General features: G+C 43.8%; 1 protein-coding gene across 1 annotated transcript in view; it reads left to right on the top strand.

Annotated features, from left to right (window-relative positions):
* ERG (ETS transcription factor ERG) overlaps positions 1 to 22638 on the top strand; it is a 62855-nt gene that overhangs the window by 21235 nt on the left and 18982 nt on the right. The window contains exon 2 of the mRNA XM_082498685.1: positions 8432 to 8649. Within this exon, the coding sequence (XP_082354811.1) occupies positions 8432 to 8649 (218 nt within the window). The remainder of the gene's footprint in view (positions 1 to 8431; positions 8650 to 22638) is intronic.

Genomic DNA, 22638 nt, shown 5'->3' with positions numbered 1-22638 from the left:
CACGTGACATGTATGAAAGAATTTCCGATTTCGATTTATTAACTCTTGGTTTGGGGTTAAACTATTCACTGCAGGTGAAATAATTGGTTGTGAAATGGAAGCTCTTTAAATTTCTTGGACACTTCCTGATCTCTGGAGGTTAGTGGTTCATCAACTCCACTCGGTGTGATTTTAGTGTGTGAGAATCAGGGTAGTCCCAGATACGGCACTGAACTTGGCATGAGGGAGGTATGTTTTCTAAGCCAAGACACAGGTTTAGTCATTCTTACCAGAGTTACCTGATCTACAATAGTGCAACAGTGATTTTTTTCTTATTTTATGAAGCTCTCGGAGACCTGGAGGTGAATTCCTGGTGCTATAAATAATATTCATCTATGATGAAAGGAGGTGACAAAAATAGCTTGGGGAAAAATAGGGTTTGCTAACATTTCGGGAATGACAGTCTATATGTTAGAAATGGTGATAAAGCACCACAGTCTACATTTGAATTTATAACGTCTCAGAATTTGTTCATTAAGGCACAAAATGATAAACCATTGGGCTTAGCTATGAGGCCTCTGTTCACATTACTAGTCCTAGTGAAGCCAGGAGAATGACTTACACAAAGAGGCCTGCAGGATCAGTCCTTAAACATCTGCTATTGTTTCCCAGAAATAAATGGAGCCGGCAATTTCATAACATCATTTTGATGGATGCTTGATTATTCCTTTTTTCAAGTGGGACTGTGGCGGTGGCTCTCCTTTGCTTCCAAACATCCTTTGTATTTTTCTCAGCAAGAGGTGAAGATATCAGATAAGTGTCAGCACCGGGCCTGTGTTTGGATTACCACAGACTGTCCAAGCGCTCTTTGCAAATAGGTGGAGGATGTTAGCTGAGCTGGCAATAAGATTCTCATGGGTGGAGGTGAGGACAACATCTGTCTTTCCTATCTTGTACTTGCCAAGGCTTTTTGTTGTTCCTGAACTCTCTCATGAATATACTATGTGGATTTTTGTCTGATCTAATGAATCCAAGACTCAGAGATTTAGAAGGAAAACATATTCCAGATGCGTGCTGCAGTTCCTGACTCAGGTGACTGCATTTTAAGTAGTAACCTTTTCCAGTATGTTCCACACACCATATTGAGTGTCTTGCAAAACCACTTCTTTTGCGAATGACCAGGATAGAGTTGTAAGAGCATCACGATTAATAAGCTATAGCAAGGCTAAAGCGTCAATCATTTGTCTTTTGTTTCACCGATTATTGCTGCATGCAATGAATCCAAGGCTCAAAGACTTGGCTTTAAAGCGGGACTGCAAATTTAGGCTAGAAGCCCTTTAGCAGTTCAACCACAGCTTGCTTTATCGCGCAGTGATGCCTGTTGCAGACGTGAGCAGAGCGAAGTTTCAGACTGGAAGACTGCCCACTGCTCTGCGAGGTTCTGGTGTCCAGCCTTGCGAGTGCTCTCTGTTCCAGCGTGGAAATGACACTCCTGGCCTGTTTGAAATTAGGCTTTCACTCCAGATAACCAGCTTCCTAGAGCACCAGAAGATGCAGTCTGAGGAAGAAGAGAAAGAAGAGTAGCAAGCGAGAAGAGTGACTTGGTAGAGTCTGGAGCGGTGGTACCAGGACACATACTGTGTGCAGTCCTGCACGCTGCCACCTGTTCTCCCTTTCGGTTACCACTGGACGTAATTCGATTGCACATAATTTCAGTAACAAATGTTGTCAAGTATACAAGGGATACTGAGTGCAAAAAAGCATGGAAACCATAGAGCTAATTGCATGGTCTTAATCAAAACAATCTTTCCTCAGAAAATGCAGGTTCTCTCCAAATGTGACTGTTTTTTAGAATGTTTTAACATCTGCAAAACACACGCCGGTGCGTTACAATTCATCCTTTTAATAAATGTTTGGTGAAAGTTTTCATACAACAGCTTTTTGTCTAATTTGAAATGAAAATAAGTCCCAGCATGTCAGAATTCTTCATGGAACAGAGAATTAATTTTTCTGACCAACTGTAGACATCCGACGAGTGATAGGAAACAGCCTATGTCTGAATGCGTTATGGCTGTGGGGAGATCTAAGCTTGTGCTTACATAAGGATTATCATGGAATCAAATTAAAGCAGTAAAAGTTGTTTACATTAATGAGGAGAAATATCATAAAACTGTTGTCAAAAAACAGATTATATAAATTCAATGACATATGGCAAAGCTAATTAAAAGTTCTCAATTGCAGTGTTATTTTAAGTCCCTCATAGTCAAGGGTAACAGGGCCGTTTTGGAGTGTGGGAGCACTGACTCCACAAGATGACTCTACAAGCGATAAATGCATTTAACTGTCTGCAGTGTCTCTCAACACACAACAAGGGTTGTTGCTGTATTTGTGTCTGCTTGTGCATCCTTCTCTTTATGTCTAGTTCTTGCCCAGCATCCTACTGGTTTGTGGCTAATATTTTTCATCATACTGGTGTGCTATTGCCTGCTAGGACTTTGACAGTGGTGGCCAGTAAGTCCTTGACTTTCAAAGTTCTTGAAGCATTTTTTTGAGCAGAAAATCACTCGGCAGATTTTGATTAGCCAATGGGGTTAAAAAAGATCTACTAAACCCTTTCTGTTACACGGATTAAGCAATAAACCATGGAAATATTTGAAGAAATGGAAAAAAACGAGCTGAATATTTTAAGATACGCATATATACACACACATACCATGAGTGTACTACCTGGAGATGTGATCCAATTTGATTGCTGTGCAGATGAATGGAAATGGTGTCAAGTCTAGTCAATGGTGTCAAGTGGAAGCTGGGGTGACAACACGGAGGGACTGTGCACAAATGTATTTGATGCACAAGCCGGCATGTTTCCTAATCAGAATTAACTTGAGAAAAAGTATCACCAGGCTCGAATGGCCTCCAAAGTCTTCTAAAATCCTGCTGCAGTACTTTTTGCCCAATAACCCTCAGCACAAGCAAATTATGTTAGATGACTGCACACCTTATTGTCTTCTTTAGACGTTCCTTAAGTTTGATTGAGCTTTAGGAAAAAACGTGTTTGTCCTTAGCTCCTGACACTGCATATAAAGGACAGGTCAGCTTGCATATACTTCTCATGATGGGAACTACTTCAATCACATTTCCTGTAACTTCATGTATCTAGGCCAAGTAATCTTGCATTTGATTAAGTAAACACCTTTGTCCTAATGACTTTATGCCTACTTTAAAGGCGTTGCTGTACCTATTGTTCTACAGATTTGTCAGTCTGTTATTCTTTTCTTTTTTTTTAACTTATCAGTGTAGTATAAGTCAAAACCAAACAGAGAAGACATTTTGTCCTTTTATCATTACTGTGGAAAGTCCAAGTGAGAAGCCAGGTTTTGCATTGTACAAGCAATCAAAAAATAAAAACAAATCTTAATGAAGGAACAGATTTTCGTGTTTTGCTGGTGATGTCATGAGGGGAATTATGTGGAGATACGTAGATGGAATAAAGAAAATCCGGGTCCAATATTGACCTCAGATAATATTACCAACATCTCTACTTCACAGACTTGCATGAAAGACCTTTCCCACCTGCCACTGTAGCAGTATGTGTTGGTTTCTTCATATTACATTACCCCCGGCACTGGTTACTAGAAATGAAAGGCTTCATTTGTGAGATTTCATAAGAATATGGTATTGTCATGTGAAATCCAGGAAGATGACCCATCCACTACTAAAATTATTACCATAAAGGTACAAAACTTGGCAAGATTGAAAAGAGCCTTATAATGCATCTATTTTATAATAGTTATTAATGTTTACTTTGCTTTATCCCACTTACTGCTTGAAGTTGCCCAACTGCTCCAGTAACAGCATTAATATGGATGAGAAATAAATATTAACATGTATATGAGTAACGAAAAGTATTTACTAGAAATAGAACTATCATCCATATGTAAAAAAAACCTTGCCAAACATTGTCAGTATTCATAGTTTTGTCTATGTTTATATGTGGCCAGACCATGCAGCTATCCTTCATGATGGTAATGCTGACAATTTTTATGTTACATTTGGTCTGGAAGCTTGCATTTAGAATTATAGCAGAAAGCACATTTATAAGCCCCTGTATTTAAGAAAGAAATACCCATATTTCTTCCTGTCAGCCATTCAGTACAGTAGTTTGCTGTTAGAGCCTTCCTTTCACAACTTACTCAAACCAGGATACCTAAGTAGGGTTAAGGCTTGAAGGCTTTAATGAATAAAGAGAAATCAAAGATAGACAAGATGAAACGATGCATGCAAGGAGCAGCTGACGGACATTTTCTATCTGTTTTGGGGGATACTAAATTATGCCAGTTATCAAACATTCTCATATAGCTGAGAAATGCTTCATGTTTCTTGATGCTATTTCTATGCTTTCCCACAGTATGAGTTTCATGTGAGGTTATATCAGGTTGTATTAGCTCTGATTGTTCAGCATCACTGTGTCTTGCAAGGTCAGCGAATTAAGAAATGGCTGGACCAGAAATCCTCATTTTTTAAGATCACCGAGAGGAAGAAAAGCAGCAGTGTCCAACCCTGGACACACAACTCCCACCCATGTATTGCAGAAAACTTTTCCCTGTGTTTGAGGATATGCAAGGACCACATATTTCACCTGTAGAGGTTGCTGGTAAATTGGTATCACTGGTCCTGCCTGCATTTGAGAAGACAGTTGGTATGACTGCCTGAGTCCCGGCTGATGGGTGGAGTAACAGAACAGACGCTAAACATAGTTTCCATGTTTCCCACACTGAAACCTCAATCTCACTTACCTGCAAGAAGAGAAAAGGTGGTTAAAGAGTTAAGGAGGAAGTAAGGCTAATTCTAGTTTAGACCATCTTTGCTAGTTATGCTGACTCCTTAAAATTATGCAAAAGCTTAGGTGGCCAGTTCAGCTTTTATAATTTGCTCAAGGGAGGGATGATACATGTCCTACTGTCCTTCAAGACAGGCCAGCAAAGATCAGTGAGGACTCAGAGTAAACTCTCAGAGATACTTGCTATCATAGACTACACATTAACAAGCCTTCCACATAAGGACCAACCCAACAGCGTGCAAAGCTGGCAGAAACTCAGTTATTCCGACAGAGCCTTTACAGACCTGTCAGCGTGCACTGATAACTAGCAGGATGGAGTGCAGATGAGTGTTTGCTATTAAATCAGAACAAAACTGTAGCTAGCAAATTGAGGGGGTTTTGTCCATGAATAACTATGCGTTTTTCCTGAAATGTGAAGTCTGAGTCTGTCTCTTGGGTTCATTTATGTTTGTCTTGGTTTTGCCTTAGTCTTTTAGATATTCACACAACCCTTATTAATTTGGCCCATACTTCCAGCATTTGCTGTCCTCCTCAGGAAGTTAAAATGTGTGTACTTTCCCTCTTTGTGCAACATAATAGGCACTCATAGCATAAGCAATATTTACTGTCATTAGTAACGCCAACAAATAGAAAACACATATTTTTTTGTTTACATTTATACTTACCCTAAGTATTTTTAAATTAAATTGCATTAGGTGGAATCAGGTTTAATAGGAACCAGAATAAATTTGCTTTGTTTCAGTTGTGTGAGGGAGGATGAAAACTATGTCCGTTATATAGTGTGTGATGCCCATTTTGAAAAGGCCCATTAGTAAATGGTCTACAGAGTAAAATAATGTTCTGCCTGTTGTATTTGCAATCTTGTATCTGCTTTCTCCTGTATAATTCACACTTTCATGTATTTACTAGAGCTCGCTCTTTCAAAATTAACACTTCGCTACGTGGTTTTTATTTGTTCATGTATTAACTCTACAGTGGGTCAAAATAGAGGGAACTGTGCAGTAAATAGTCTCAGGTGTGTGATTGCCTGGCCAGGCTGTGTATATCTATATATGTATGTATGTATCTATCTATCTATATTTTCATGAAGAAATCTCACAGGCTATTGAGAAAGAACTTTTTATTTTCCTTCAAGTGTAACATTTTCTTTCTTGAGTTCTTGTGATACAGTCCCTGCTACTTTACCACCCAAGCACATCCCCTGCTGTCTCTTAGCGCAGTGTAGCCAGGGAGCAACCTGTGGGGAGCAAGAGACCAGCAGCCATCGCACCCCACACCTCCTTGAAAAGCAGGAGCTGTGAGAAGGCTTTCCCAGAAATGGCTCATCAGAAAAGCTTCAGACCACTGACAGCAGCAGCAGTTTTTAGCGTGACTGGGCAGGCCAGAGAGCCATAGGAGCCTGAGAGGCATGGCAAAAAGGAGAGGTGTTATTCTGGCATCCCTTCTGTCTCGCCGAAGCTCGTTCACACCCCCAGGGACCCAAGAGGCAGCAGTTTGGCAGCTGGACACAGGGTGGGGGAAGAGCGTGCAAAGCAGGGGTGCTAACTAGGGAGTTAATATTAATGGTGATAGCCTGGTGGTGACCTTTGCACTCAAATGACATGTTAATAGCAGTAATGACATGGTGCAGATTTCTGTCTGAATTTTGCATCCTGGCCGGTGGCGGGAAGCATTAGTGTTGGTGATTCAGTCACGAGTCTCATGGCATTTGGCGGGCTGCTTGAGAGCCCATTCCCCAGGTCCGGAGATTAAGGGGTAATCTCAATTTTCATGAGAAGTAACAAGAACAAAGTGATGTTCCAGCCCTTGCGGTTGCAGAGAAAACTATCAATATTAGCAGAGTGCACCCTGAGGGCTCACAAACCAGGCGAGTAAAAAAGAATGATAAATGTATACCCCCTTAAAATGAACAAATGCAGCTGCTGATTTTTAGGGCAGCGTGCGGCTGCCAGAGCTTGTGCAGAGCCCTTTTCCAGCAGCCGGGGAAGGTAGGAGCCTTGCAGGCAGCCGCCTGGCTTCCCGCAGCCGGTGGACTCCCATCGCGCTGGCTCTCTTCTCTCTCCCCTCTCCGCCATGTCCTGCTCTGCTGACAGGGCCACATGGTTTTATTGTCCTCCCTGTCAGCAGGCCCACACACGCTGCCTCGCCAGGGTGCGGTCACACGCTGAGCACCCTGCCCCGAATCTGGATCGGTCTCCCCCCCTCCCCATCATGTCCCCACTCTGCGTCCCCATCCTTGGCCCCCATGCCTCCAGCCATCGCCAGCTGGCCACCGCTGCCACGGCTGCTGTCATCTGGTGTGCTGCACGCCGAGCCTCCTCCACCGGCCCTGCTGCTGGAGCTTGCTCCCCGGCCGCTGGTGTGGGCCACACAGGAGGGAGGTACCAGGCTGCCCCCTGCCCTATTTCGTCCCAGGGCAGAGCCATAGTGCCAGGGTGGGAGGAGGGAGTCCTGCTTTGGGTTACCGTCCATTTGCACCCTTACGCCCTGTGTTCACCCTAAGTAGCTCATTGAGAAGGGGGACTTTGCTTGGAAGGCTGCTTTTGGAGGGTTGGCCCCCTGAGCCTGCGCAGTGCTGGGGGCCAGCAGGAGCCCAGACCAGCTGCCATGGCCGGGAGCCTTGGCTCAGGCTCTGGCAGCATCAGCCCTTCCCACAGCTTCCCGATGGGCCCAGCGGGCATGCCACTTGCCCGAGCCGGGTCCAGGCACCACCTCGCTCCCATGACTCGGCTCCAGATAATGTGGGGAAGGAGTTGGTGCCAGCATATGGCGGTGGGGAGAGAGGGTGGCCTTTGCTCCCTCTGCCGTCTGTCCGGTCTCCAGCCAGCCACCATGGCAGCCACCCGAGGGGCCTGGTGAACCCTGCTGCCCTCAGGGGCTGTAACCATAGTGCAGCCACAGTGAGGGAAGGTGTCCAGGGAAGCCATTCCCACAGCAGCCAGAGCGGGATGCCCAGCTGGTTGGTCCACCAGGAGGGGTTGCGATGAGAGGGAGAGAGGTGGCTGGGTGGGCATGATGTCCTCTTGGGGCTGGTGGCAGGCACCTTTACCAAAACCAGCATCAGATGCTGGCATAAAGAGCAGGGTCCCTGGATGGGAGGTTGCGCCCAGCTGTGTCTCAACTCCCTGTCCAGGAGAGCCTTGGCTTCTGTCCCAGAGGAAGGAAGAGAAGCTCCCAGTGAGTCAGCAAGGCACAGCGTTTGATTGCTTCTTGCAAGAGCAGTTAAAGCAGCAATGGCAGCTTGCTTATGCCCCCAGCAGATCTGGCCTTCCACATCCCTACCTGGGATGCTGGAGGCCTGAGCTTCGCTGCCTGTCCTGCCCTCTCCTCCATCCTAGCTCCCTGCCTCTATTCGTAAGTGTTTGGTAGCCTGTGTCTGTGCATCTTCTCAGCCACTGGTGGGAAGTGTCTCCCCAGGGGAGAGGTTGTCCTCCCGCCATATGCTGGCGGCGTGTCTGGCACCATGAGTCCTCACCTCCACCGAGCAATGAGCATTTAAGCAAGTGACCAGCTGTTTGTCTTCTTGTGAGGTGGACAGGCCCTTTTTTTTCTTTGGGGGATATTGTAATGCCTTCTGTGAAACATGGTCACACTGACTTCTCTGGTTTGCAGGAAGCGTTATCAGTGGTGAGTGAAGACCAGTCCTTGTTCGAGTGCGCCTACGGATCGCCCCACCTTGCGAAGACAGAGATGACGGCCTCATCCTCCAGTGAATATGGGCAGACGTCAAAGATGAGTCCACGTGTTCCCCAGCAAGACTGGTTATCGCAGCCCCCGGCCAGAGTCACCATCAAGATGGAGTGTAACCCAAACCAGGTTAACGGGTCAAGGTAATAAGACCAGTGTTACCATGGCTCAAGTACACTTTTTCTTGTGGTGGGTATAGCTCAGTTGTCTAAATCTGAGTCTAGCGCCATTTTAGATGCCCCAAGATATCCCACCTGGCCATCAGCTGCTGTCCCAGAAGCTTACAGGCCTCCTGCACATCGTGGGTCACATCTGCCAGCCCTGTTCAGGCGTTGTGGAGGGTCTCAAATGGTGCTACAGGCACAGTCTTTGCATGAGCTTGTGCAATACCTTTCTGTGTTCCCTCTGTGAATCATTTTGGATGTGAACTTTCATTGCATGCTAGGTGAAAGAGCATATATTAAAGTTAGCAAAGCCTGAGCATATATTAAGAGCATATATTAAAGTTGCTGTAGTCTGAGGCAGCACCATTGATCCATCTAAGGGTGCAGCATATGTGACGTAACACTCAATGGAAGTTGTCAAAGTACAGTAATTGGGGCAGTTGCCTTTGCTCTAAGTGCAACCAAACAGAGAAGCATAGGAAGTAAATTCGTGTAATGGCAGAGGGAGTGAACTATTGATCTTTACTTTTATATTTACTGTAAACATAGTGCCAAAAGGCATAACCGTGGAGTTGGATTTAAAAGGAGCTCATTGTGAAGAAACAGCACATGCAGGGAGGCAAGCAGGGGAGTTGAAAGGAAATGGAAAAGAAATTACCCAGCTCAACAGGCAGTAGCCACAACATGTCAGTGCATTAATTGTTGTCTCGGGATGTTTTTTATGAATATCACTATGAAAGAGAATTGTATTGATTAAGCTGAAAGAGCAGCATAGTGGATTTGTGGATATTGACTAGTAGCTCTCAGAAGCATAGGAGCACTCTATGGGATTTCTTCCATCTGAAAAAGCACAATGAAGATTTTTTTTTTTCAAGGAAACTATCCAAACAAGTGCTTTCCTGTTTAAAATGCCTCACTGTCAAAACAGTTTTCCTTTGGTGTTGCTGAAGGGCAGAGGTCCAGAAGGAGTCGGTTGCTCACAATTGTTGTTGATGTACCAGTGAAGACTGTGCTTCACATCTCTCTGTCACAAACACCCGCCTACTAATCTCATCTCCCAGCATCAGTTGTTTAGAAAAACCTCAGCCATGGGCACTGTGGTTACTGTTCACACTTGCTGTGCTAATGTGATGAGCACCACAAGCAGGATAAAGTGGTTTGACAGCTTATCACACCTGCACTTTTCAGTGGCAAGGATGGAAATTGTGCTAAGTCAAATCAGAATTTCCAGTGAATAGTCAAAGATTCGAGATACGTAGAAATAAATGGTGAACTGAAGTTACAAAGAATTACGGGAAGTCTTCTTGTAAGCCTACTTATTCAGAACTTGTTCACAACCAGTTTCAGTGAGTTGTTTCTTTTCTTTTTTTGTGCTAAGCACATGCAGAGATATAATCACAAATGAAGTATCGATTCAAAACCAGTTTTACCTGCTTCCTAAAATAACCTCTAAGTATTTGTGCTGGCATGTCTGTAAGAGAACTGATCACTGTTTTTCTCAGTGTAAATTCATAAAGTGCATTAGAGTAGATAATTAGTGTTAATTGTTACTGAGATTAGTGGTAGTAATTTGTAATGTTATACATGACTAAAGTCAGTCATACACATCCTACTTTGACATACTCCCAGATATTAAGGAAGAGTCTAGATGATACAGATCCATTTGAAGTGGTTGCTCAATCACATTTTTTAAATACTCAAGCCAGAACCCTGAATTTGCTGTCTTGGATTCCTGAAATACATAACTAGCCTGAACATTAGAGCTCAGTTTGTGAATCACAGGTATCTGGCTGTTGCTGGGATGGTTTAAGGGCAAAACCGTAGGCAGTAATGCCGTCTTTTATTAGCTGAAACCTTGTCTGGTCTAATCGTTGTTAGCAACCCTGGTAAGGATTATAGTCTGATTTAGGAGGTCAGGACCCTTACCAAGTCCAAAATGTGTGTCCCTAGTCAGATCAGCTAAACTGGGTCCCCAGGCAAACCCATATAAGCCTGTGGGTGAGAGAACGGTGTAGAAAATGTAGAAAAAACGGGCTGTCACACACCAGCATGCCCCAAACCAGTAGAGATTGGTAAGAGCCCTGCTTTGGGAGCACAGGCAGCTCCAGGCATTAAAGCACCTGGCTCCTGCAGGGGCTGCCTTGGTTCAGAGAGGGCCAGGCACCCTGCGGCATCCCTGCTACTGCGGGGTGCCTGGGAGGGCAGCCGAGCCCTGCCTTGCTATCCGGGAGGCCTGAAAGTGTCGTGGATGGAGGTGTGTTTGGGCACGCAGCTGGGAGGGATCCTGTGCTCAGCGCCTTTGCTTCTCTCCCGGGGGCTGTGCCCTCGTCGGATAAAAACAGGAGTTAGCCAGGGAGCGGGGAACCGCAGCACAGCCACCAGAGCAGAGCGTCCCAGCTGCAGGGCTGGACTTTGGCTTCCCGTCTCTCACCTGAACCCAGAGTTCACGCGCCGCTGCCTGCCTGCCTGCCCGACTTCAGCAGGCAGGACAGGGCAGGCTCATGTTCAACATATTTTACAGCCTGGTGGACGGCTCAGGTTGTCCTCAGGTTGGGGGCCCTCACGGTCCATATCTCCCAAATCTAAGCTATGTTCAATACTTTCCAGGGATGGATAAGCATTCAGAAGCCCTGAATTAAACAGGCTGTTTGGACGTGACTTCATAATGCCTATCATTTCTCCTTCCTTTATGCTATATTCTATTAGTGCGGGCATTGAATCACTTAGGGTGATACTTAGGCTACCTGCACAGTCAATAGACAGGAATTGGCCACTCGTTTAGGCTGCCTGAGTTGCTCTTTGCAAAGAGAGGTATCTGCCTTTCCTTCAGTGGTCTCCGCACTAGCTGCACGAAATGTTTGTGCATACGGTCTGCAACTTGTACTAGCAGAACAGTCATCTGCTTTTGCAAGGATGTATAATCTGAGCATGGGCAGAATTGTCTTTAAATCAATCTTTTTTGGTTACTCACGAGGCATAATTTTGATTCATACTTTTCCAGCAGAACTGTTAATTGTTATAAAGAAGTGGCACCCAGGGGTTGCCACTGGAACCCCAGTGACACACTTTTGCATCATCCTGACCACCTTTACCACCATTACAGAAGTAAAGAGATGAAAAGAAGAAATGTTATGTACTTACCCTCTAAAAAATAGCATTAGGTCTACCTACTCCATCATTAGGACTTGGAGTTTAGTGCAAATCAGCTGAGCAGCACATGAAGATTAAGTTCTTCATTTTTCTCTGGGCAGCATCATTCAGAGGTGCTTAATGTGGTCACCACTAGGAAGTGAACAGCTCAGCAGTGGCCATTCTTTCCCAATATCAACCAGTGTGTGAGCTGGCACACGGGCTACGCTGCTGGAAGAGACTGTACAAGTTACTGCTCTGAACGGCAAAATGTTTTTGATCAGAATACTGGTTTTCTAAAGGGCACATTCTGGCTGAAAATATAATAAGAAGAAATGTCATTCTTTCTATATTGAATTAAAAATAACCTGCAGCATTGGAAACAGGGTCTCCTTTATTAATCTTGGATTTGACAGCCTCCCCTATTGACAGAGCAATGCAGAATTGCTAACTGGAGAAAACAAGAAAATTCATACTTCACTGCAATTTCTAAGACATGACATTATGCTGCAAAATAAAGAAAAATCACTTATAGACTACCAAAGATAAGAATATATTAACAGTACCAAAAATATTTCATATATATATTGCTTGCTTATTCTTAACACAAAAATAAAAAGTTATTATTGTCATTAACATATACTTTTTATTTCATCAGAAAACTATTATTTTATAAGGCCTATCACATACCTGAAAGAACAGATCTTAAGATTATACTTTCAATTGGGAGAACTAATATTGCCAAATAACAAATATATATATGTTATGGCATTTCTAAAACTCTTATACATGTGTGCATGCAATACATATAGTGTTAATAGTTTGGGAATTGTAATGCTTCCTAGTATGTGATATTCCTGTCAATTGTAGAAAAAAGTGTGCATCCCTCAAGCCTTGCATAAAATGGAATTACTCATCAGTAATATTGCTAAATAATCATAACAAATATTCTGATATATTGATTAGTACTGTCAATATGGAAGTCACTACACGCCAGTGTGATATATGTGTCTTTTCCAAATCTGAAAACCATTTTTTCCTTCCTGAAGTCCTATTAGGCCTTTGCCACTTGTACGTTGGTTTCCTGACTGAGTATCTGTTCTTCGTCACATGCATAATATCAGCCACAATTTATATGCGCAGATTAGTGGTACGCGGCCCTTCTGCAGACTATTTTGCATTTTCTTTCCTGCAGAAGCCTTCCCCACCCTGCTCATTTGCAGTCCATAAATTTATTTACTTAAATGAAATGCTCAGTTATTAAAAATGCTTCATATGTTAAAAATTAACACATGCGGTAGCTATAGAGCTTGGAGCTGCTTTTAGTTTTTAGTAAAACTGTACCTTCTACTGTACCTTCTCTGTTTACACCCATTTTAAAATCTAGGTTGTCCCAAAGGAGCCTAAAATACCCCAGCCACACTGCAGAGCTGTGGAAGTGCTGCCTGTAGGATCTCCAGAGTATCCTCTGTAATCGTCTTCCTATGGTGGAGCCTGGGTCTGAATAATACAGTGTAAAGAGGATGCAAAACAGGGTACCAGACCCTACAAAGTGGTAGCCAGAGAATAGTTAGCTTTATGGATTTTTGCTGTCCAGCTCTCCCTTCTCACTGCGTTAGGCTGCTTCCTGGCCATATATTCTGTCGTCTGGAAGGGGGTATAAAATTTTAGGAGCGTACTAAACCTCTTACACATCAACAATTAAGTACCCACTTTACTCGCTCTGCTAGGACTCTCCCCAGATATACTTTGGCTATAATTGCCCTACATTAAATCTCAAAACATAACAGTCTCAAAAGCAGCATTCCTGTGAATACCGAAGAAATAACATCAGAACGAAATTAAAGGGTTATTTTCAGTGTACTGCAGAGGGATTAGCTACGCAATTTTCTTTAACAATAACAGTATTTTTTAAAGCTAAACCCTCCTGCACAGCACCAGAAAATATAGCCTAAGGGCCTACCTTAAATTAAATAAAGCAAGAAAAGTTTAAATTAAAGCTGTCATTTACCTTGCTGTTGTTGCATATATAATGCAGATTGTCACAGGTGGTATCAAATTGAGTTTCTTCAAATCCATTATGTTGGTACAGCCGTTGTATTTCTTCCAGGTACATAAATCTAATGAGACCCTTTGTGGCACCATATAGTCAATCTTTCTCCTGCCTGTAATAATATTCCTTCCTCCTATTTATTGCTCTTGAGCCAGATCAAAAGATTCACCCTGTTGTGGTAAAGCACTGTAATACAAATCTGGAGATTGCATATGTCATACTGTTACTTACTTTTCTGTTTATTTTTTCAAATTAAGTATGAGCAATTCTATTACAATGAATGAATGCAATTCATATTACGTGTGTAGGGTGAAATTCACTCCTGCAGCAGCGGTCTCACGAGGCCCTGGGTACTGCCGAAACAACATTTAAATCCATGGATTGCTCAGTGGTCCCTGAATACACTCACCCATGGGACTCCGCCATGCCCATGTGTGGGGCTATGCAAAGGTAGCTTGGAAGAACTACATTTACTGGTAGGTAATGAATCTTTTTAAGGGAGACTGAAGTGGAACATAGAGTCTTATTCAGGCCACAGATAAATTTCACTTGCCATGAGCAGTGTGATGATTTCATTGAAAAAGCATTTGGAAAGTTAGCTGCACTGAAAGCACAGCAGAAGTTTTCAAACATCAGCTTGGCTTATACAGAAGTTTTAACGAAATGCCAGAAATAATTGTTTGTCATTAAGATTTAATCATGTGCAAAATGTTGTTTTAAGTGCTACCAATTGTTGCTTGAAAACCATTTGAGAATGAAATTATCACTTAATACATCTTTTGTGCTAGCTCTTTAGGGAAATAGCATTTTTCTTTGCATGTTACTGTTCTAAATTTTCATCAAAGAGCCTCTGTACTAGCTGGGTTGGGTGCATCTGACACACAGGAGGACTTCTCAGAGTCTGGAGTGACCTCAAGTTTTTTTGGTTGGTTTTTTTTTTTGTGTGTGTGTTTGTTGGTTTGGTTTTTTTTCTTTTCCCTTGATGTCAAGTCTCTTAAGTGGTAGCTATTTTGTGCTATACAAACCACCAAATTTGAATGGGTAGCACTTAAGGTACCTTGCACGGTCTAGCCATTTGCTAGCTGGTGTGCCCAGCCACTAGGGAGGGTGCATTCATCCATATGGAGCTCTGTATTGCCACCACGACAGAACCATCCTGCTCCCAGGATCCCAGCTGATGTGCTCTAAGCCAGATGAGGCACCTCTGCATTATGCTCCAGTCTGTGGTATGACACTGGTAGATCTAGTCAGAGCATTTGCACACCTTGCTTGCATCCAACATGTGGAGAAACAGAGTTGGTCTGTAGTAATCACCCTGACATCACTTGTTTTTCAAGGGCATGGCTTTTTCCATCCCTGGAGCACAACCCCGTGGCTGAGGCTCACTGCCATCCCTTCCACATCTGGTGGCGTACCACCGGCATGCAACCCTGGTATTCTTGGTAAACCTCAGCTCAGACTAAACAACAAGCGTGGTCCAAAACCCACGGCAGTCAATGGGACTCTTTCCTCTGTCTCCAACAGAGCTCGAGTCAGCCCCTATGTCAGTCCACAGCAAAGCTGGAAGATCTGTCTTAAGGGGATGACTTTCCTAATGCGCTTATTAGAGCTGCCTATATACAGTAACATTAATCTTGGGTAAAAAGATGTGGTGTTAGTTATCTCAGACTGATACTCTTTTTTCCCACTGTCTGGGTGGTTGGTGGAGTGGCTGCCTACCAAAGTGAAAAAATTCCAAATTCAGGATCTTCTCCATGTGGGGAGGGCTTTATGTGTGACTACTTCAAGAAGTTCCTCTTTGCTCTGAAAATCCACCAGCTTAGCATGAGTATATGTGTATGTGTGCGTGCATGGTTTGGCTCTGTTCTTGAGGCAAACGTGTTGCCAAGGAGAAAAACAAACCTAGCTCACCAGTATTATAGCTACTTTTTTGCAGCTTTTGGGGGGGTTCTGGGGTGGCAGGTGCTAGCTAAGAAGCTTTCCACTCTGGGATAATGTGTTCATTCGTAATTGGCATGGTTACATTTTGGATTGACCACTGATGCTTAAATTGTGTGCTTAGCTTCAGGATTTTAAGAGGGAGATGAGGATAGCCAGAATTTCAAAAGCGCTAAGCAACCAAAAGCTCTCATATGGGTGGTGAAATATAAAATTAGTCTTCAAATAATGACATAGGACCCCACAGGAGTTATGATCACTGTCATTATTTATGACTATTGCTATCATTACTGCGTTATTTCCAGTACAGTATTTACTGTGTGTAGAGTGTTTAGAGCTGGTGGTTGTGGTGTTCCCCCAGGCTGGCACATCACAGGCACTGTTGGTAGGTAGGTTGTCTCTGACCCAGCGCGTTTGGAGATGAGTTTTCTGCTCTTCCCCTTCATTGGTAGGTGTTATATTTTGATCAGGGTAGTATCAGTGGGGGTGTTCAGTATTTAAAGCTTAGGAGTAGCATTCTGAGACAAAGCGGAAGGTGAGTAAGACAAAGAAAAGGGGCTAATCATTGACTTTACCATTTGACACACGTCGGCCTCACAGCCCAATAATGCTCATCACGAAAATTAGCAGACATTCCGCAGACACGGGGGATTACTATTTCCATACAAGATGTCACTTCTGTTTATGCCTAGCACGCTCTACTTTGCTAGCTTTCTATACAATTCCTGCCCACAAAAGAAGGCATATGTGGTTTGAGAAGGGCCCTGTCTCCTGGTATTTCATATTTTATGAAACCACAAATACAACAGGCTTACAAGCTCTTGAAATGAAATACAATTTGAGAAATGTAATCCATTACCATTATAATAGAATTTCTATAAAAATAATAAAAGAAAAACAAGAGAAAATAGGTCCTGAAAGTTATAGGCCAACTGGGAAGTCATTGTGGCTTTGGCCTAGCTATCACCATGTCAGACTTCAGCCTTCTCCCAGGCAGCAATCTAATTGTAAATTATGTATATACAGAACATCATTTCTTAGCTTTGGCTTTTAGTGACCCCCTTCCCTTCTTTCCCTTTCTTCACTCCAACCTCACACATAAGAAATATTGAAGTGTTTGCACTAATGGAGAAATGACAACGTGCAGTCAAACTTAAACCAGCTGTTTCCCCACACTATGAACACAAAGAGCCAGGCCGGTAATATTTATAGCTTGACTGGCCTCTAGTGAGCCAGACGCTGACTGCCTTAATTTGCCATGATGGCCTTAAGGCTTGAAGCAGCTGTGGACCGCAAGATAGCCAGGGAAAGTTAGGCAAGAAAACCCCAAGAAACAAAAAAAGAAAGATTGTTTCAATTAGCAAAAGTTATTGTTTGATTGAAAATGAATGGCTGCTGCATATACAACTCAATAAACAAGCATCTTTTGTTTTGCTTGCAGAAAGCCAACAACGTTGCATGTGTTGGCATGCGGTGTTTGCTTTCTCCTTTCACTGGAGCAAGGAACAGAAGGCACCTCTACGTGCCAGGCTGTGACATCTCTGAGCGTCCCCTGGGCCAGCCCCATGCAACCCTGAGCACCTACTGAGCCCAGCGCACCCCACACCCGGTATCTGCCCCTGTTTTGGATGTTGAGGGCATGTGTTAGCATGGGGCTGCCCCAAGCCCAGCCTCTCCACAGCCCTGGTCTGTTGGGGATGTTGAAGACTGGTTTGGTTGCCCCTGCATTCGCCCAGCATGGAGCAGTGCACTTCCATGGCTGCGTGGCCCAATAAGGACTTCGGTTTTCCTCGTTTTTCTTTTCTTTTGTCTTCTTGGGACTGCTTTTGATACTCACCTTATAGCAAAGATAAACAGGCTGTCACCATGGCTTCAGCGTCAGCTTAAGCCAGCTTTCGCCGGCGGCGCGAGTCCCGAGGGGCTTCCCTCCCTTCCACAGACCTCGGCAGCTCACTCCCACCCTGGCTGTCCCCTTTCCTGTGGGCAAGCATCGCCTTCACACAGCCGCCCCACGTGGGTGGGAGAGTGACTTAGGTTATAACTAAGCACCGAGTTAGGTACCCACCCACTCACTTATTTACTTATTTGCGTACTTGCTGGGGAAGCGGCTCCCCAGCCCAGTTCACTAAGCAGTTGTGCGAGAGGCTGCATGAGCACCCCAGGGATATTCCGACCTACGTGCCTTTTCTGGCATTTTAATGCTGGAGTCCTCTGTGGGGAATTTTGCGCTGCTTCCAAAAGAAGCCTTGGAAGGGAAAATAAAACCTCTGCTTTCCTTTCAGCAGGTTAAGCGTGGTTGTGCTCATGCAGCAGATTTAGGGGCAGGTGCCTGCACAGGAGCAGAGGGCTTGGTGCGCTGGCAGGGCTTGGCCTGGTGTATGCACAGAAGAAGCTGGGCAGCCACATCCAGCTGTGGTGCTGGGCGATGAGTGTGTGTGGTGGAAACCAAGCTCTGTCAAAGCAAGTGTTGGGGCCTCTGATGTCACCTCTGAAAGTGTTTAAAGTGTTTTTCGGAGTCTCACTTAGCACCCATGGAGATCACTGTTGGTGCCAGGGAAGCAGCCCCTGGGGCTCTGCAAAGCAGCTGGTGCAGCCACACTCCTGCTCCAGTGGCTGGGGAGCACAGGCTTCTTCTCACCAGGGAGGGTTGGGCTGTCCCCAGTGATTGCTGCCGAAGGGGAACCCAAAGGGGGATCCACAGGTCCCCTTTTCGCATGTCACTGCTGTGTCAGGTCTCAGCAGATGTGAATCCCACTGATTCATGAAGAGGAAGAGGGTGTAGAAAGGGGCAGGGAAGGGAGTTTAGGGCTGCAGATGTGTAATCCTTTGAACTGACAATGTGGACTAAAATATGTCAGGTGTGCTTTAAGAAACAGCAGTGTACCTCAAAGTAAGAAATCTCAGGGGAGTTTTGGGTTTTTCTTCATGGGCCACTTTTTTAGTGACAAACCACTTTGGTGGGGGGAAGCACTGACCAAATTCACTACAACTTGAGTAGTTGCAGTGAATGGAGATGAGCCTGAGCATGCTTTGCAGTACACTGTGTATGAGCTGACCTTTACATGATTTCATTTTGGCTAAATATAAATTTACGTGTGTTCACCCAAATTATCTGAGGGAGCTGGCTTTTCAGAACTCTCCCTCTTGTACATAAGGACAGGATGGGGACATCACAGACCTGCTGAGGCCATTCCACTTTTTCTCAGATCACTGGCGTTACAAAATGGGAGAGGGAAAGGCGAGGAGAGGAGAGGAGAGGCGAGAAGAGGCGAGGAGAGGCGAGGAGAGGCGAGGCGAGGAGAGGCGAGGAGAGGCGAGGAGAGGCGAGGAGAGGAGAGGAGAGGAGAGGAGAGGAGAGGAGAGGAGAGGAGAGGAGAGGAGAGGAGAGGAGAGGAGAGGAGAGGAGAGGAGAGGAGAGGAGAGGAGAGGAGAGGAGAGGAGAGAGGAATCTGTATCCTGTAGGCCAGTGTCATGGTTTGTTCACCAGAGCCTCACAGAAGAAAAGTTTCTGGTAGCTCAGCATGTCTTCTGACCTGACCAGCCATGGGCTGGATGGGGACCATGCATAGAAAACTCTTCAAAGAGATCCTTATACCTCTCTCCTGAGACCCCTTTTCTCTAAGTAGCCTCTGTAAGGAAGTTATCCAAGCTGTGGATATTAAATTTATAAAGATATGTAGGTATTTCAAGAATACCTTTTTTCTCATTTATTCCCCTCTGAAATTCAGAAATATTAGAGGGGTTTATGTTACAGGAATGTCACAGAGATCATGTAGAATTTTGCTGATTTCTAATCTGTGTTTCTCTGACACCTTGCATTTTAACACAACACAGGTGTTTTATGTCACATGGGGAAAATAGTAGCATAGTGAAGAGGAAAAAATGTGTTTCATACACTTATTTATGAACTTACATCTGCTTTCATCAGAGTCAATGGTTGGCAAAACTCCAATGGCCTTCAGTAGGAGTGGGCGCTAAATTTAACCGTCAAATCAGCTCAATTCTAAGTAACCCTGAAAAAAGGCGAGGCCTCCAGGTCCAAGGACCCATGGAGAAAATACTTTCTTCAATAGACATTTATCAGCTATCAGAGCTGAATCAGCTCAGGACTGGACAAAGTGCCCTTAGGTAGAGTGATTGTGATCTTTCCACTTTTTTTTTTCTTTTTTTTTGTAAATTCCAGGTGTAACACAGTATATTTACAAAGGGTAAAAATAACATGCAGCTGTGAAGAAAAACATATCGTGTTTCATTTCAGACCTGGGACCTAGGATGAATCATTGCAAAGCTGCACCCTTTACACTGGGCACACTTTCTGAAAGCTGCTTTTCCACTGCCCCTGCTCCCTCAGTGGTTCAGAAACAAAGCAGACTCACAGAAAGTCCTAAAAAAAGCCTTTGCAAACAATCACTCTCTTGTTGTTCTGGGCACTAAAAATACCATTTTCTAGTGTCTGCTTGCATTTTCAGTTTTGCTTTCTATACCGTAGAAGTCTATTCCAGCCATTTGAATGGTTCAGTGCTATGCATAAGCACACGCTCAATTTGAAGTTCCTGAGTAGTCCTTTTAGCTCCCATGCAGCTGCTTACATGCTTGAAATTACGCATGGTCTTAGAAGATTTGCTGAACTGGGGTTTTGCTTGTCCACCCAGTAATCTTAACGGGACAAAACCCTTAACTATCTGCTCCTGGATTTTAATGAAAAGTTATGACTTATTTATGATCTTCTTCCCTACCCCTGTCTGTTTATATTCAGATCAGAAAACCAGCTCAGGAGCCCTGTCAGGTTGCCAAAAGCTGTGTGCTACTACTGGATCTTTCACATCATTTACTGTTCAGTGTTTACAAGAGTGTTTTTAATGCGCAATTGCCCATAGAAGTGGTGTAGGCTGATACTGATGTGATACTTCACGTCAGCAGCAAGGCTTTGACGTCCCTATATCCCAAGTTCCTTTTCACAGAAAAACAAAATAAAGTAACTGTGCCTGTTAGGCCAAAGGATGCTGCTAACTCTCTGTTTCCTAAAAATGTCCCTAAAAAGTGAGTGAATGGGCCAAATGGTTCTTTCTTCTGTCTGTGTAACATAACTGACCTTGGGAGTGGGGGTGGGCATCTGCACAGGTATAAAAGCAGGCATTGGATGATGTTTCCAAATATACCTTATTTAGTATCCAGACTCACCTATGCATATATACCATTTGTATTTGTTAAAGGTAAACAGAAAAAGCCAACATTTTAGTCACAAGCAATCATCACAAAAGCTCTTTTTTGACATGTTTATGTCTGAAAGAAAAAGTTACTTTGTTTTGCTTAGCTCTGTTTAGACAGAAATAAGCTGCATCCCAGAATTATATTTAGAGGTACGTAGTGGGATAGAAAAGTTAAACCTGAGAGAATAATGCCCAAGTATTCTGGTTCTGAGAGGAAAGGCTAAATCCACCGCCGGTCACCGACAGGCAAGACCATGTGCTGACTGCATCTTCCCTTGTGGTTATTATTCAGTCCTGTGGCTGACAAAGCAGTTGTAGGACCTTTACACAAGGCAGATTTCATATGTCATGCATATGTCATGCGGCACCCAAGATATTTTATACCTGGAAAAGGCATGTGAAGCCAACATTTCCCAGGCAACATTGAGGGCCCTGTTCCTTCTCCTAAAGAGGATGACAGCATCCATTGAATGGTTTCTGTGATGCCCTTTATTTTTAAACTGAAAGCCATCAGCAGTTAATTTTTTTTTAATATATACATTAATACAACATGGTAAAATTAGAAGTAACACTGCATAGAAAAAAACTGATATACTTAAAATGTACTTTTAGTATTTAAGATGTATACTAAATCTTTTCAGCTTTCCAAGGGCTAGTTATTTTTTAGAACACAAGTGTGAGAATTATAACTGCATTACATATACCAATAGCAAAACTCTTCTGGGAAGGCACCTGTATTCTGGCCACTGGTGGGCTTACAGTGACATTGCTGCCCAGCACTTGCAGCACAAGCTGGGGTTTCTGAGCTGGGGAGAGCAAGAGGATCTGGGTGAAACACGTTTTGGGGGGCAGATCATGAAACATGCTTCCAGGAGTCTCGGTCTCACAGCATCTCTTGGTTCTCTGGACTGTACATTAGTTGGTTTGCAAGGAACCAAAATGAAACATCTCAAACTGACTTGCTGCTTGTTTATTAAGACCATAGTAGAGTTTCAGGAGTTAAATGGCAGGACTAAAAGAAAGCTTGTTAGTAATGTAGTATCACTAAAGAAACCAAAACCCAACTAACACCCTCCTTCCCTTGCCAAACAGCCTTCTTACATTTAAAGGTATTCCCTGTGGCTCTGTTCTTTATTTTGATTTTTGTAACAATTTTTCTCTCTCTGATGAAACACGTTGTAGACATTAAATTAAGGGACAAATATGTCTGTGTCTGCCAGAAAGAAAACTGTGATGCAATTAAAATGCCATTAGGCAACCCCCTGTGGGATGTTAAACCTAAAGACTCTATTCAGAAAGCAAAGCCAAAATTAAAGAGGTGTCTGGTTGCAGATCCTCTGCAGATTTCCATTTCTTGACTACAGTACCATGGAGACTGTGCTAGTCAGGAGCTGAAAGGTTTTTCCAGTCATGCGTGTGGTATTTTGAATCACAGCTTTGGCAAATGTTCCTTTTCTGTAAGCCATACGTAGAAGTGTGTCTACATTGCATGACATAAAGTGCAACTGAGCGTGGCCCACATGAAACAATGACAGCAGTGGAGATGGGAAGTTGTCCAAGCCTTGTCCAATGCTTGGACAATGACAACTAGTAGTAGTTTTCCCTGAGAAAATTTACATTAAATGCATCTCTAAGTTT

This window comes from Vanellus vanellus (genome assembly GCF_965231255.1).
Source record: "Vanellus vanellus genome assembly, chromosome: 1".
Classification (NCBI taxonomy): Eukaryota; Metazoa; Chordata; class Aves; order Charadriiformes; family Charadriidae; genus Vanellus; species Vanellus vanellus.
The sequence above is the reverse complement of the archived record's forward strand: the minus strand, read 5'-3'. Positions and strand labels throughout refer to the sequence as shown.